This window comes from Xenopus laevis, chromosome 3L (assembly GCF_017654675.1).
Source record: "Xenopus laevis strain J_2021 chromosome 3L, Xenopus_laevis_v10.1, whole genome shotgun sequence".
NCBI classification, from domain to species: domain Eukaryota; kingdom Metazoa; phylum Chordata; class Amphibia; order Anura; family Pipidae; genus Xenopus; species Xenopus laevis.
Window position 1 is genome coordinate 81,868,122 of NC_054375.1, and position 13,052 is coordinate 81,881,173.

At 38.8% G+C, this 13,052-nt stretch overlaps 1 protein-coding gene across 10 annotated transcripts in view; it reads left to right on the forward strand.

The window, feature by feature from the left end:
* Positions 1-13,052, forward strand: part of lrrk2.L (leucine-rich repeat kinase 2 L homeolog) — a 108,066-nt gene that overhangs the window by 14,767 nt on the left and 80,247 nt on the right. For all 10 annotated transcript variants that reach the window (XR_001934861.2, XM_018252632.2, XM_018252636.2 and 7 more), the window contains exons 7-12: positions 1,283-1,417; positions 2,364-2,495; positions 4,191-4,310; positions 5,586-5,713; positions 6,368-6,447; positions 6,539-6,645. Coding sequence is in view for 9 of the 10 variants with exons in the window: in XM_018252632.2 (XP_018108121.1) it covers positions 1,283-1,417; positions 2,364-2,495; positions 4,191-4,310; positions 5,586-5,713; positions 6,368-6,447; positions 6,539-6,645 (702 nt within the window). In the remaining variant the exon portion in view is untranslated. The remainder of the gene's footprint in view (positions 1-1,282; positions 1,418-2,363; positions 2,496-4,190; positions 4,311-5,585; positions 5,714-6,367; positions 6,448-6,538; positions 6,646-13,052) is intronic.

Genomic DNA, 13,052 nt, shown 5'->3' on the forward strand with positions numbered 1-13,052 from the left:
ATATATGTGTTAAAATGTCCAGAGCAAAGAAAATATTAAAAAACCAGCGAGACACAGGACGTTGATTGACTGATAAAGGAGGGTTATCACTGATCGTGCTAAGCATCCATTTAACCCAGCGACGGTTGATCTTAATGGGTATTGGTATAGACTGAGGGCTTGATTAGACAAATAGCCAGCTTGCCTTGCTGATGAATATCAGTTCTAGCACTAATAATAAATTCTAGCCCACAGTTCAAAAGCCGTTTCCAACCCCTTCACCCTCCGATTCACCACCCGCTGCAAGAAGCCATTCAGTATTGTATAGGTGCTTAATTTCTACATAGAGTTAGAGTCCAGACCCGCGGATCCGTATGCCAAAGCCAACCCCTTCACCCTTGTAGCACCCCTCCTGATCCGTTTTACAAACAAAGTCCCTATCAACCCGTCCTGCCTGACTGAAACTAAAAGGTGCGCCTAGCTGTATTTTCCAACTAGTCCGAGAATGACGGTGCACACTGGGATTAATAGAAAGGTTAAAAATAAATACTTTATTAATTACATTAAAAGAACTGGTCAATGTTTCGGTCTTTGCCCAAGGGTCTTGACAAAGGTCTTGGGCAAAGACGAAATGTTGACCAGTGCTTTTAATGTAATTAATAAAGTATTTATTTTTAACCTTTGTATTAATCCCAGTGTGCACCGTCATTCTCGGACTTGTTGTTAATAATAATAAATCATTTCACCACTCATCTGAGTGACTTCTTCCGTTAAACTGAAGTGGAAGGGAATTCCCAGGCATTTAAACCCTCGAGGTTAGTAAAGTCACACATTGTAAGGTACCCGCTGTTGCAGTAGCGGTTGCCCGTGTGCAGGCAATTCAAATTGTGCGATTGATGCTCAGAAGACTCAACTTTATTGGATAATTGAACGAAAACCCAGACTTTATGGTATTATCCAACGCAGATCACAATGTCAAGAAACAAATTCAGGGACATTTGCCATAAACTTTTACAAGACCTCGACAGGTTTGAGATGGAATATTTTCAGATTTAAATTTTAGTTTTTTTTCTCCTCAAAAATTTTGCGTTTTCCCCTTAGAAAAACCAACCAGATAAATTTGAGGTTTAATAAATGGGCCCCTAAATTTCCAGTTGCCTTTGACTTAATTATGCTAGATACTGCATTTACAACTTCTGTGTTTCATCATATTTTTATTGAGGTATTCCTGCCACCTTAATTGCTGTTCATGAATGTTTTCCCTAAAATGATTCATTTACTTTTTTTCTTTCTCCTCAACTAGTTCCAGAACAGCAGCTGACTGAATTCATTGAAAGCAAGGATCATTTTATTCTCTTGCGGGTTTTGAGAGACTTCAAAGATAAAGAATCTGTTGTTCTCCCGGCACTGCAAGTACTTCTTCCATTAGCTGGCCCTTGTAAGATTTTTTGAGATTTTCGTGTATTTTAAAAAAAACATAGACTTAACTGGTAACAGAAGTATATGTGCATTTTTATATAATATGTGATTTCACTGAGGTAAGGTACGCTGGAACAATTTCAATTTATCAACACAAAGAAACGCAATACTCTGCAATCATCCAATGTGAATACATTAAGGACATCATTTTCTGCATAAACTTACTTTAAATGCCATTTCCCTTTAAACAAAACAGGGATTGCTTGCCAATATATTGCAAAATATTCACACTGGCAAACTATATCAAAGTCATCTGATCTGACCAGTCCTATACTCAATTTAATCTTATTAATTAAAAATTCTAGTATTTATTTAGGCATTTCTACATGAATTACATTTTAACTGCAACTTACTTTTCCAAAGTTTCCCCTTTGTTCCCAGGTCCAAATCACAATCTAAACATTTTTGGGGAAAAAATGTGTGCATTTACACAAACTCACACATTCATTTTTTTTTTTCTTGAAGTGTATGCTTTGGAGTATTTACATGATGCAAACATGACCAAACAGCAGTAGCTTCAGTTTCCCTGTTGCTCTGTTTAGCTCAAGAGATAACAAAAGCGATTGTTTTTTTTTTTCTGTGATTAAAAGTATGTTTAGAGTAAGCCCCATTCATTGAACCCATGTTGAACAATGTGTTATACTGCCCTTTAGAGGGATACCAGCACCATTTTGAAGTAATAACTTTGTCATACCAAGATCATCATGTTTTGGAGAGGATTTAACTTGTCCCTATCCCCCACCCCAAAAAAACAGAAAGTACAACCACCTGAACTTTCAGGTACAATTACATAGACTTGGTGGAAGTCCTATTTCTGCCCATGTATTTTCCTAAACATGTAGGTGGCCTCTTAAGCAGAGTCTTGAAAGTACTATATATATATATTTTCTTTTTTTCTTCTTTAGCTAGCAATGTGGAAGTGCTTATGTCTGGAAATGTAAGGTGCTATAACTTAATAACAGAGGCCATGAAAGCTTTTCCAGATAATGAAGAAATGCAAGAAGTTTGCTGTTGTTTGTTTCAGAAACTTACTTTTGGTAAGCAAATAAATATTTGTTAATGTCTTTTATGTTACCTCTTAGGCAAGCTCTGCCATGATATCCTGCCATTGGCTAATGCTATCCACATCAAAATGCTACCAGTGCAAATGGGCCCTTCATCCCTCTCCAAAAAAAAAACCTTTGGACTTTTACAAGAAACTTTCTTTCTTGGCTTAGCCAAGTTCAACCTTAGGTCCCCTACAGATCAAATTGGAAATGACACTTGACTATTTACAAAATTTATTTGACCTCAATACAAAACTAATCGTAACATTTTTACTAGCAAATGCAAAGTTTTAAATGCATAGCACATTTTTTTTATTAAAAACTGGAACATTAACTTTAAATGTAGATTTTGGAAAAACAATAAAAAATAGAAAGCATTGAAGTCTATTTGTGGTAAACAATCTGAAAACAACTGAACTGAAAAAAATTTGGAAGGTGAACAACCTCTTTAAGACAAAGTAGGCCTCAGCATCTTAGGGCTCTTGTTTGAATGTGCATTATTTGAAATACAGTCTCTAATATTGATTTCAATGTAAACTGAAATGTGACTGAACTTTATGCGTAATCTTAAAAGAATTTTAGCCGCTCATCTGGTTAAGCTGAGCAGTTGGGAATACCCTGAAATTTTAAACCCATAAGGGTAATATAATACAGTCACTAACATCCAATCACAGTGGTGCTATTAATCTTATCTAGGAAGGAACCTTTAGCTGTAACTCTGACATGTGAAAGTTTAATTTGCTCATGGTACAATGAATTTCATTAAAACTGCTGTTAATTTCTCAGTCATTGTTTTTCTCTGGGCCAGTGCTCCTTTTTGGAAAAAAATGCACTGACCTGGGTAAAAAAGAATAAGAAAAAAAGAGTAAAATTGGGGATTTTGTTATACAGAGCATGATCTAAACCTTTGTCCTTTAATGAACTGATGTCTGTTAATATACGGAGCCACGCACAATTTAATTTGTTTTTTTTTACCCCATTTATTGCTTCACCAAAGGTGTCAATTTCGGGGGGGGGGGTACACCCTCTCTTTGTCAGGATCTGACCTGATGAAGGGAAGGTGTACCCCCCAGAAATGTTGACACCCTCCCTTGTTCAGGTCATATCCTGACGAAGGGAGCGTGTACCGATCCCAAAACTTTGACACCTTTGGTGAAGCAATAAATGGGGTAAAACTCCCCAACTGCATGAACTGAATGTGTGGGGCTATGTTAAATAACAGACGTGTAAGGAATTACTAGGAAAAATATTCTTTAATTAAATAATAAATTAAATAATTTTTGTGGCAAATCTACAGAAAATTGCCTGGACTGCTGTGTTTTCCACTGAAGAGAAAGTCATTGTATTAACTGTGGGTGCCTAGCCAATTTCCATGCCCATAGTGAAAATGTAATTCATGGGAAAATAACTATTCAGAGAAATCACTTTGCGATTTGGTTCAGTGTCTGAAAAGATCTATTTGTTCATAATTCTGCCCCATTCTGCCCTATGTAAATTAAAAAGGTTCCCCTCAGGAAATTCCATCATGACATATGCCAGTGTGAGAACACAAAATATCAGTAAAGAATTTGGTAAATTGTGTAAACATTTTATCATAAAATTGACAATGAAAGGGTTAACACTCCTTAAAGCTTTGAAAGTATTTTGTATTGTGGCTTCTTTCTGATATTTTATTTTCTTCAACAGGAAGTTTCTATAACATCTTGGTACTTAATGAAGCCCATGAAGTCATTATACAGGCTCTTACCAAGTATTATTCCAATGCAAAACTACAAGCAGCTGCTCTCAGTTGTCTTGCTTTACTTAGTAAGTATAGCAGTTTATATCTTGCTTATTGACCTAATAGATTGCATTAAAAATATATATATAGAAAACCTATATACCTTTATCAGTCTGGGCATTGGCTTTATTTTACTTTAAACTCAATGCTTACATTTTTGTTAAATCGTGATAAATTCAAAACCTGTGACCTTGGCCTCCACTATTCATGGGCACAGATGTAGTACACACAAAAATGCTCCACATAAAACACACTCAGAGACTTATTTTTAAACAAAATAGCAGATGAGCAAGGAACACTATACTGAGGTCAAAATCTATTTGTCAGGTAGTAAATACAGAGCTCTCTTGGCATTGCACTTACAAAATAATACACAATTAAAAGATATTCTGAAGTAATGAATGTCTACATTTTTGCACATCTTGAGTTGTCTTCTGACTCTTTAGGCTTTCAAATTCAACGAACCCTAGCAGCCAAAGACCTTTTTGCTCTGTGTGGTAGTATAACATTTTATTTCTTGTGTTTTATGTTTACACAGATTGTAGAAAACCTATTTGCAAGATATTTGCTGCTACATCCATTAAAATATGTAGCATTAGTAAAATATTTATCTCATAAACTACTGCAAGGTTGACTCTTATTCACTAAAGGGCGAAGTGGCCAGCGCTAGAGAAAATGTGCCCGAAATTCCGTCCACAGGGTGATCGCCAATTTAGTAACAAGCATAGAGGACAATTTTCTAGCGAAAGACTACATCACAAATAAAGTTTTGCACCCATTTGCTAGGCGATTTTTCATTCAAGCAACCGATTGTTATTCCACAAATATAAATAAGTGGCAAAAGGGGTAACGTTATGGAAAATTTGCAGAGTTTCCTTTGCCAGCTAAGACCTGGTAAACTGATGAGATGAAGCTACATCTTCCTCAATCTTATGGCCGTGACATCATATCCTGTATGCTAAAAAGTTTTAAAAATTATTACAAAAAAAGGTGTTTTTTCATATTTTAATGTGGGATTGTATTTCAAAGTTGTAACTATCAAACATTTTTGTTATAACATTTTGTTTAACAATTTGAGCAGCAAGTCTGATTTGTTTTAGGGTGGGCTCATGGCTAGGACAATAGAGGATCTCGTTTGCCTTTATTCTGCTTCCTTGAACATTCATAATAACAAGTGGTGACTTGAATTTGCACTAAGACATATATATATATATATATATATATATATATATATATATATATATATATATATATATATATATATATATATTTGATAATAATTTTTAATTTCCTTCTTCAAGCCGAAACTATTTTTTTGAACAAAGATTTGGAGGATGGTGATAATGTGGAGGAAATCAAAGGACAGGCATATTGGTTTCAACAGTCATTTAAAGCATTGAAATCACACAAGAAAAACACAGAGGTTCAGGTGAACAATCTTTAACTTTCAAAAAGAAAGGTATCTAAAAAAAATAGAAAAACCTAGCGTGAGGTTGTGAAAATAAATGGACAAAAAGGTAAGTAACAAAAGTAGGGGAGACAAAGAGGGTACAGTAAAAATGACCTGGCTGTATTTTCATGATTGCTGGTAGCACCATAAATTTGTTTTAAAGAGATTAAATATATGTGCCAGTGTTAAGATGAACATATCCTTATATAAAATGTTGTTCAATGCTAATAGTTTCTTTGAAAGATGCCCCTGTTGTCTCCTTGTCATTAACCTGCATTAAACCCTGAAAAGCTTAAAGCAGAGCGAAAATGGAAGGGTCGTTGTGCTAGGGATGATGGCAGACAGTGGAGCGCTGTTTATGTTTGTACTTAGAACTTTCATGTTCAATCACATTTCCACTGTGCTTGAATTTGTGTTTTGGCTTACCACAGCTTTGGGTTAGTTGCACATCCCAGAATTTGGAAGTTTACAGGATACTTTATTTAATCAAACCAGTTGTAATAGTGTGCCTGTAACTCCAGGCATCGGGAACTTTTATTTTTTTAATTTAATAGTTTGGGCAAGTTCAGTAAAAATGAAAAATTGTAATTGCAGGATTTTTTTTTTTGCATTCTCTCTCTCCATTTGTATCAGGAGGCTGCATGTTGGGCTCTGAATAACCTACTTATGTACCACCATGAACTTCATGACAAAGTTGGGGATGAGGACCATCAGTAAGTATTTAGACTCTGCAGAAATGTTTTTAAATAGTCAACTAAATGTCAAACTATACATCACTATTTTAACATCTTTTTTGTAACTTAGATATCCAGTACATAAAGAGGTGATGCTGTCAATGCTCATGCATTCTTCTTCCAAAGATGTTTTCCAAGCATCTACTACAGCTTTGGCCACACTCTCAGAATATAATGGTAATTTTTAAAAGGAAGTTTATCTTTGAAAACATGAAAGCTACACATACTCATGTATTTCTAAATTCCTGTTGTCATGCAAAATAAATTGAAACCTGCTTTAGGCAGAAAGGTTTTTTTCTTGATTGTGTTAGAATATTTCATCACAGTGTAGATTAGTGATCTTTTTCTGTGATGCCTGTGTCTCTTTTGTAAGCAGATTGAGAGACAGTGGATGATGTACTAACTGGAGGAGGGGTTTTGGTATAATTTTTTGCATTGAACATGGAAGTCAAAATCATTTAATTTGTTTAAACATTAAGGGGCAGATTTATCAAAGGTCGAGGTGAATTTTCAAATTAAAAAAATTTGAATTTCAAGTAATGTTTTGTGTACTTCGACAAGGGAATAGTCCAAATTCAATTCAGATTTGCAAAAAGATAAAAATTTGAATATCGAAATTTATCATGTATTTTCCAAATTTGACTGACCATTCGCCATCTAAAACCTGCTGAATTGCTGTTTTAGCCTATGGGGGGACCTCCTAGAACTTTGAATCGAATTTGATTGAATACGCTATTCCTTCGATTCGAACAATTGAAATTCGGCAGAATACGGACCTGTTCGATCGAAAACTGACCTATTTGACCCAAAAAAAACTTTGACTTAATTTCAGTTGGTCTTTTTGAATTTGAATTTCGAAGTTTTTTTCAATTCAAATTCAACTCTTGATAACTATGCCCCTATATGTGTATATATCTGATTCAGTCAGCACTCATCAACTTCACAATTCTTCCCAAAATTTAATTTTTTTCTAGTGCACGAGAGCTCAATTGCTCTCTCTGCACCAGCAATGCGGCCCCTCTCAGACGCAGGAAAGGCAAGCCTCAGGCGGCTCCTTAGCCAGAAACAGCCTTGCTAAAGAGGAGAAACTAGAATGGTTGATTGAAGGTAGTACAGGTATGGGATCTGTTATCTGGAAACTTGTCATCCAGAAAGCTCTAAATTACGGAATGCCTATCTCCAATAGACTCTACTTTTTCTAAATAATCCAACATTTTAAAACGATTTCCTTTATTTCTGTAATAATAAAACAGTACCTTGTACTTGATCCAAACTAAGATATAATTAATCCTTAATTAATAAAAACAGCCTATTGGGTTTATTTAAGGTTTATATGATTTTCTAGTAGGATTAAGTTATGGAGATCAAAATTATGGAAAAATCAGTTTTCCGGAAAAACCCCAGGTCCAGAGCTTTTTGGATAACGGGTCCCATAGCTGTAATGTTGTGTATCATGCTAAATTACAAGGTAATTTTTAACAAAAGACACCTGTCTGAGTGGAATTTAGGTTATGTTTTTTTAGGATTGGAAGTGATTTATAGAGTGATAGGGATAAGGGAAGATTGTATCATACTTACCGTGATCTTCCTTTCCCTGGCCCTCTCCATGTCCATACTTGCCGGGATAGCCCCTCCCTCTCCCTCATGAAGAACCCAACCCCCTAACTTATAAATTAGGAGGACCTCCCCCACCTCGGTGCCTTAGTAAAAAGTTCTAAACTCTACCAAAACCAAGGGAGGGAACCTGACATGGAGAGGGCCAGGGAAAGGAAGATCACGGTAAGTATGATACAATCTTCCCTTTTCCCTGGCCCTCTCCATGTCCATACTTGCTGGGACTTAAAAAGCATACTGTCCCTGGGTGGGTAAATAAGACTCAAAGCCATTATGCTGAAAATTTTATTTGGCTGAGGTAGCCGATATCAAAATGCTTGAACCAAACTGTGCATATTCAGAAGATCTGACATCCAGCTTATAGTGTGAGATAAAAGTGCTCGGAGAAGACCAGGATGCTGCTTTGCAAATCATTTCCAGTGAAATGCCTGCCTCTGCCGCCCAAGAGGTTGCCTGACCCCTGGTTGAATGTGCCTTAATTCCTTCTGGTTCTTTTAGATTTGCCGAAGAATAGGCTTTCTTGATTACCAAACAAATCCAAGTAGAAATTGTAGAGATGGCCGCAGCTTCCCCTTTTCTTGCTCCTCCGGGCACCACAAAGTGTCTATCTGACTTCCTAATTGCTGAAGTCGCTTCACAGTACATTTTCACATGTTCAGCTACATCCAGTTCCTTCAATTCCATATCCGAATCTTGGTGAACAAATGTAGGGACTACAATCTCGTCTTTCAAATGAAAAGAAGAGACGACCTTCGGTTTAAATGAAGAACAAAACCTCAAGATTAATTTATCCGGAAAGATATCAGGACTATCTTCCCCAAATCTCAATGCCTGTAGTTCCCCCACTCTTTTGGCTGAAGTGATTGCCACTAGAAACACCACTTTAAGAGTTAAATTCCACAAAGTCATAGGATGCTTGACTGAAAATGGATCTGAAGACAGCATAGCTAAAACCAATGGCAAATCCCAGTTCGGGCATCTTAACCATCTTGCCGGAAGTATTCTTATGGCTGCCTTAAAAAATCTGACTAACAAGGGGTGATGAGCCCATGTTGTCCCTGAGATAGCCGAAATTGCTGATACTTGCGTTCTTAGAGTACTAACGCTTAAGCCTCTATCCATGCCTGCCTGCAGAAATTCCAAGATTTTTGAGGCTATCTGTTCTGTGGAACTCATATTAGAATGTGTTTTAAACAATTCCCATAATCTCGCGTACTTGTTGCTGGTTGAGGGCTTTCTAGACTGTAGTAGGGTATGAATGACCCTGTTAGATAGCCCATGCGCTTCTAGACCTTGCCTCTCAGCCTCCAAGCCGTAAGGGACAGTGCTCCTGGATCTGGATGAACAAATGGTCCTTGAATCAACAGGTTGCTTGACGTTGGAAGTTTCCAAGGTTTGTCTATTGACAGCTGGATTAGGTCTGTAAACCAGGGTCTTCGTGGCCATGCTGGAGCGATACAAATCACATCCGCTTGATCCTCCCTTATTTTCTGAATCACTTTCGGTATCAGAGGAAGAGGAGGAAAGATGTAACCTAAATGGAATCTCCATGTCTGTGTCAATGCATCCACCGCCAATGCATTTGGATCCAAACTCCTCGACTAGAACTGAAGACACTTGGTGTTTATGGATGATGCCATCAAATCTATGGAAGGTTGACCCCACTTCTGCACTAGTGTCCTGAAAATTGTCTGATTCAGAATCCACTCGTGTCTGTCTGCAAAATTCCTGCTGAGCAGATCTGCCACTATATTCATTTTCCCTGGAACGTACACTGCTGTCAGATCCTTCAAGACATTTTCTGCCCACTGTAGTATGGGATACACTTCTTCCAAGAGGTCCAGACTTCTTGTGCCTCCTTGCCTTCTTATGTAAGCTACGGCAGTGACATTGTCTGATCTTATCTTTAGTCTTGTGCTTCTTAATTGATCTTGAAAGAAAACACAGGCATGTCGAATTGCCCTTAGTTCCAAGACGTTTGATGGCACATCTGATAATGGATAGGGCCAGCGATCCTGTGCTACCCTTGATCCTAGTTCTGCACCCCAGCCTAGACCTGAGGCATCTGTAGACATGACGACCCAAGCTTCTGGAAACAACTCTGTACCCGTGTTTTTGCTCACTTGTTCTTTCCACCAAAGAAGAGATTTTTTTCATTTGAGGCAGCATTGTTATGTTCTGTGATTGGGATTTCCCGTCCCACTGGCGCAGAAACCAACATTGAAGAGGCCTCATCCTCCAGTGGGCCCACTGGACTAATCCTATTGACGAGGACATCATTCCTAGGATTTTCAGCAATGTTTCTGCTGATGCTTCTGTCACTAACATTAGTCTTTCCAACATCATGATTAGAGATTTCTGCCTTTCCATTGAAAGAGACAGTCTCCCTGAGATTGAATCTATTATTGCCCCCAGGTACGTCATCTTTTGAGATGGAATGAGTTGACTTTTTGCATAGTTGATGAGCCAACCATGTGCTATTAAGGTCTCCAGACACAGATCCCTGTGAGAGATTGCCTGTTCCCTGGATGAAGCTAATAAGATTAGGTCGTCCAAATAGTGGAAGATTCGCACTTTCTTCCATCTGAGATGAGCCACTAGGGTAACGAACACCTTTGAGAACACTCTTGGTGCTGTTGCTAACCCGAAGGGTAGGCACCTGAATTGATAATGATGGTTTTTCACTGCAAACCGAAGGAATCTTTGGTCTGTTGCTGCTATCGGGATATGGTGATATGCATCCCTGATATCCATGGTACACATCCAGTCCTCTGGTGATATGGCTGACTTTACCGATTCGATGGATTCCATTTTGAAATGTTTCAATGTTTTGTTGACTCTTCCTAAATCCAGAATAGGTCTCCATGACCCCGTGGATTTTCTTGTTCTTCTCTGGCTTTGTGGAACTTGAACAATCACTTGCTGCTGTTCCAGTTTGGCAAGGCAGATTAGAAAAGCCTCTCTCTTGGAGACCTCTGTAGGTATGGTGGATAACAGGAATCCTGAAGAAGGGGGAATGGATGAAAATTCCAGATTGTAACCTTCTCTCACAATTCCTTGAACCCATCTGTCTTCGATGGATTTTTCCCAGGCAGCCTGAAAAAGATGAAGTCTCCCACCTACGGCAGGCCCCTGGGTCGCACCACCTTCATAATGGTTTGCGGGTATTCTCTCCTGTCTTACCCCTGGGCAGACGAAAAAAAACAGATTGTCCTGCCTTCCAACTGTCTTGTCTTGCAGTTTCCCTTCCCGACCGAAATGATCTGCGATCGTATGGTGTGAATCTGCCTCTAGTTGAAGTTTTCCCTCTTAATGATTGTCTCCATGGCTGACGTCTCTTTTTCTGAGGCAACAACTGACTTTTGCCTCCTGATGCCTTTGATATGAGATCCTCCAATTTTTTTCCAAAAAGAACTTGTCCTTGGAAAGGTAACGAGCATAGAGTTGCTTTAGATGCTGCATCTGCTTCCCACGCTCTAAGCCATAATGCCCGCCTTGTTGAGACTGATATCGCCAATGACCTTGAAGCCAGCCTTATTTGATCCACAGATGAATTGACCAAAAATGATGAACCAAGCTTCAATTCCTTCAGGCCTTCCAGAATTTCAGATGTATCCCGGCCCTCTTTTAATGCTATCTCTAGATTGACTAGCCAAACCTCCATTGCCTTGGCCACTGAAATATTAGCAATTGCTGGTTTAAGGCTTTCCCCTGTTACCGAGAAGATTCTTTTTAAATCTGCATCCATTCTCTTGTCCATTGGGTCTTTCATTACCCCATGGTCTTCAATCGGCAATAACGTGTTTTTTGAGATATTCAAGACTGGTGCATCCACTCTAGGCATGGTACAAAAATCTTTCACTTCATCTTCTTTGAAAGGATATAGCTTATTACATCTTGGTTGCATGGTACTTCTTTTTGACGGAATATCCCATTCCGTTTTAATAAGATCCATAACTTCCTGATGCAAAGGAAATGTTTGTCCCTTTGGTTTGGAACAAGGTAAAAAAGATGCCGATGATGAGGCTTGATTATCGTCTTCCAAGGCTAGTGAAGCCCTTACTGCTCTAATTAATGGCTGTATTAAGGAAAAATCAAAGGAAGATTGAATTTCTTCCTCCTCAGAAGAAGAAAAAGATATATCTTCAGCCATTCCTGCACTTGTATCCTCCATTTCTGGATCAAATTCCACCTGGGGACCTCTTGAAGTAGAAGCTGTAGCACTGGAAACTTCTCTAGCTACTGCCTCCTTTATCCAAGCCAGAATTCCTGCGCTTGTGCCTGCCTCTATTCCCGATGCGGCTGTTAGGCATGCCTGACATAACTTTTTGTCGGGTAATGGAGGTTCCATGCATCCTAAGCATTGCTTGGATCCTGTTTGTTGTGCCTCCTCTCTATCTTCTGCGATGTTCTTAGAACTCTCTCTTGACCTTGATGGTCGCATGATGGCACTGTAACCAAAAATTATGGTAAGCCAAGAGTCAGCCTGGGGACCTCTGATCCTTTTTTTTTTTTTTTTTTTTTTTTTTTCTTACCTCAACCAGGGAAGGAAGACTTATCTGGGGTGGCAGTTGGGATGAATTGGAGTAAAGAATACCTGCAAAAAGATTCTGAGCAGGTCCCCTTTAAAACATCCCTCTACCTACCTAGCAGAGCACTATACTGCCAGCGTGTGATGTGGACGTCATCAAACACGAGGCAACAATGGAGAGCCACCTAAATAGGTATTGCCCCTCCCCTCCTGACTCCTCGAGCCCTTGCAGTGCAGAGGAGGGCTATACGGAGACTTTTGATCCAAGCCTGAGGCTTTTCCGCCTTCCCCACCGCTATGCGCCCCCAGGAAGCTGAGTGCATCCGGAAGGCAACGCTATGCGTGTCAAGACTCGTTTCCATACCGGATGACGTCATCGGTGCGCGAAAGACACACTGAATTACCCGTGCTCTGCCAGACGGCGCCTACGCGAATCCCG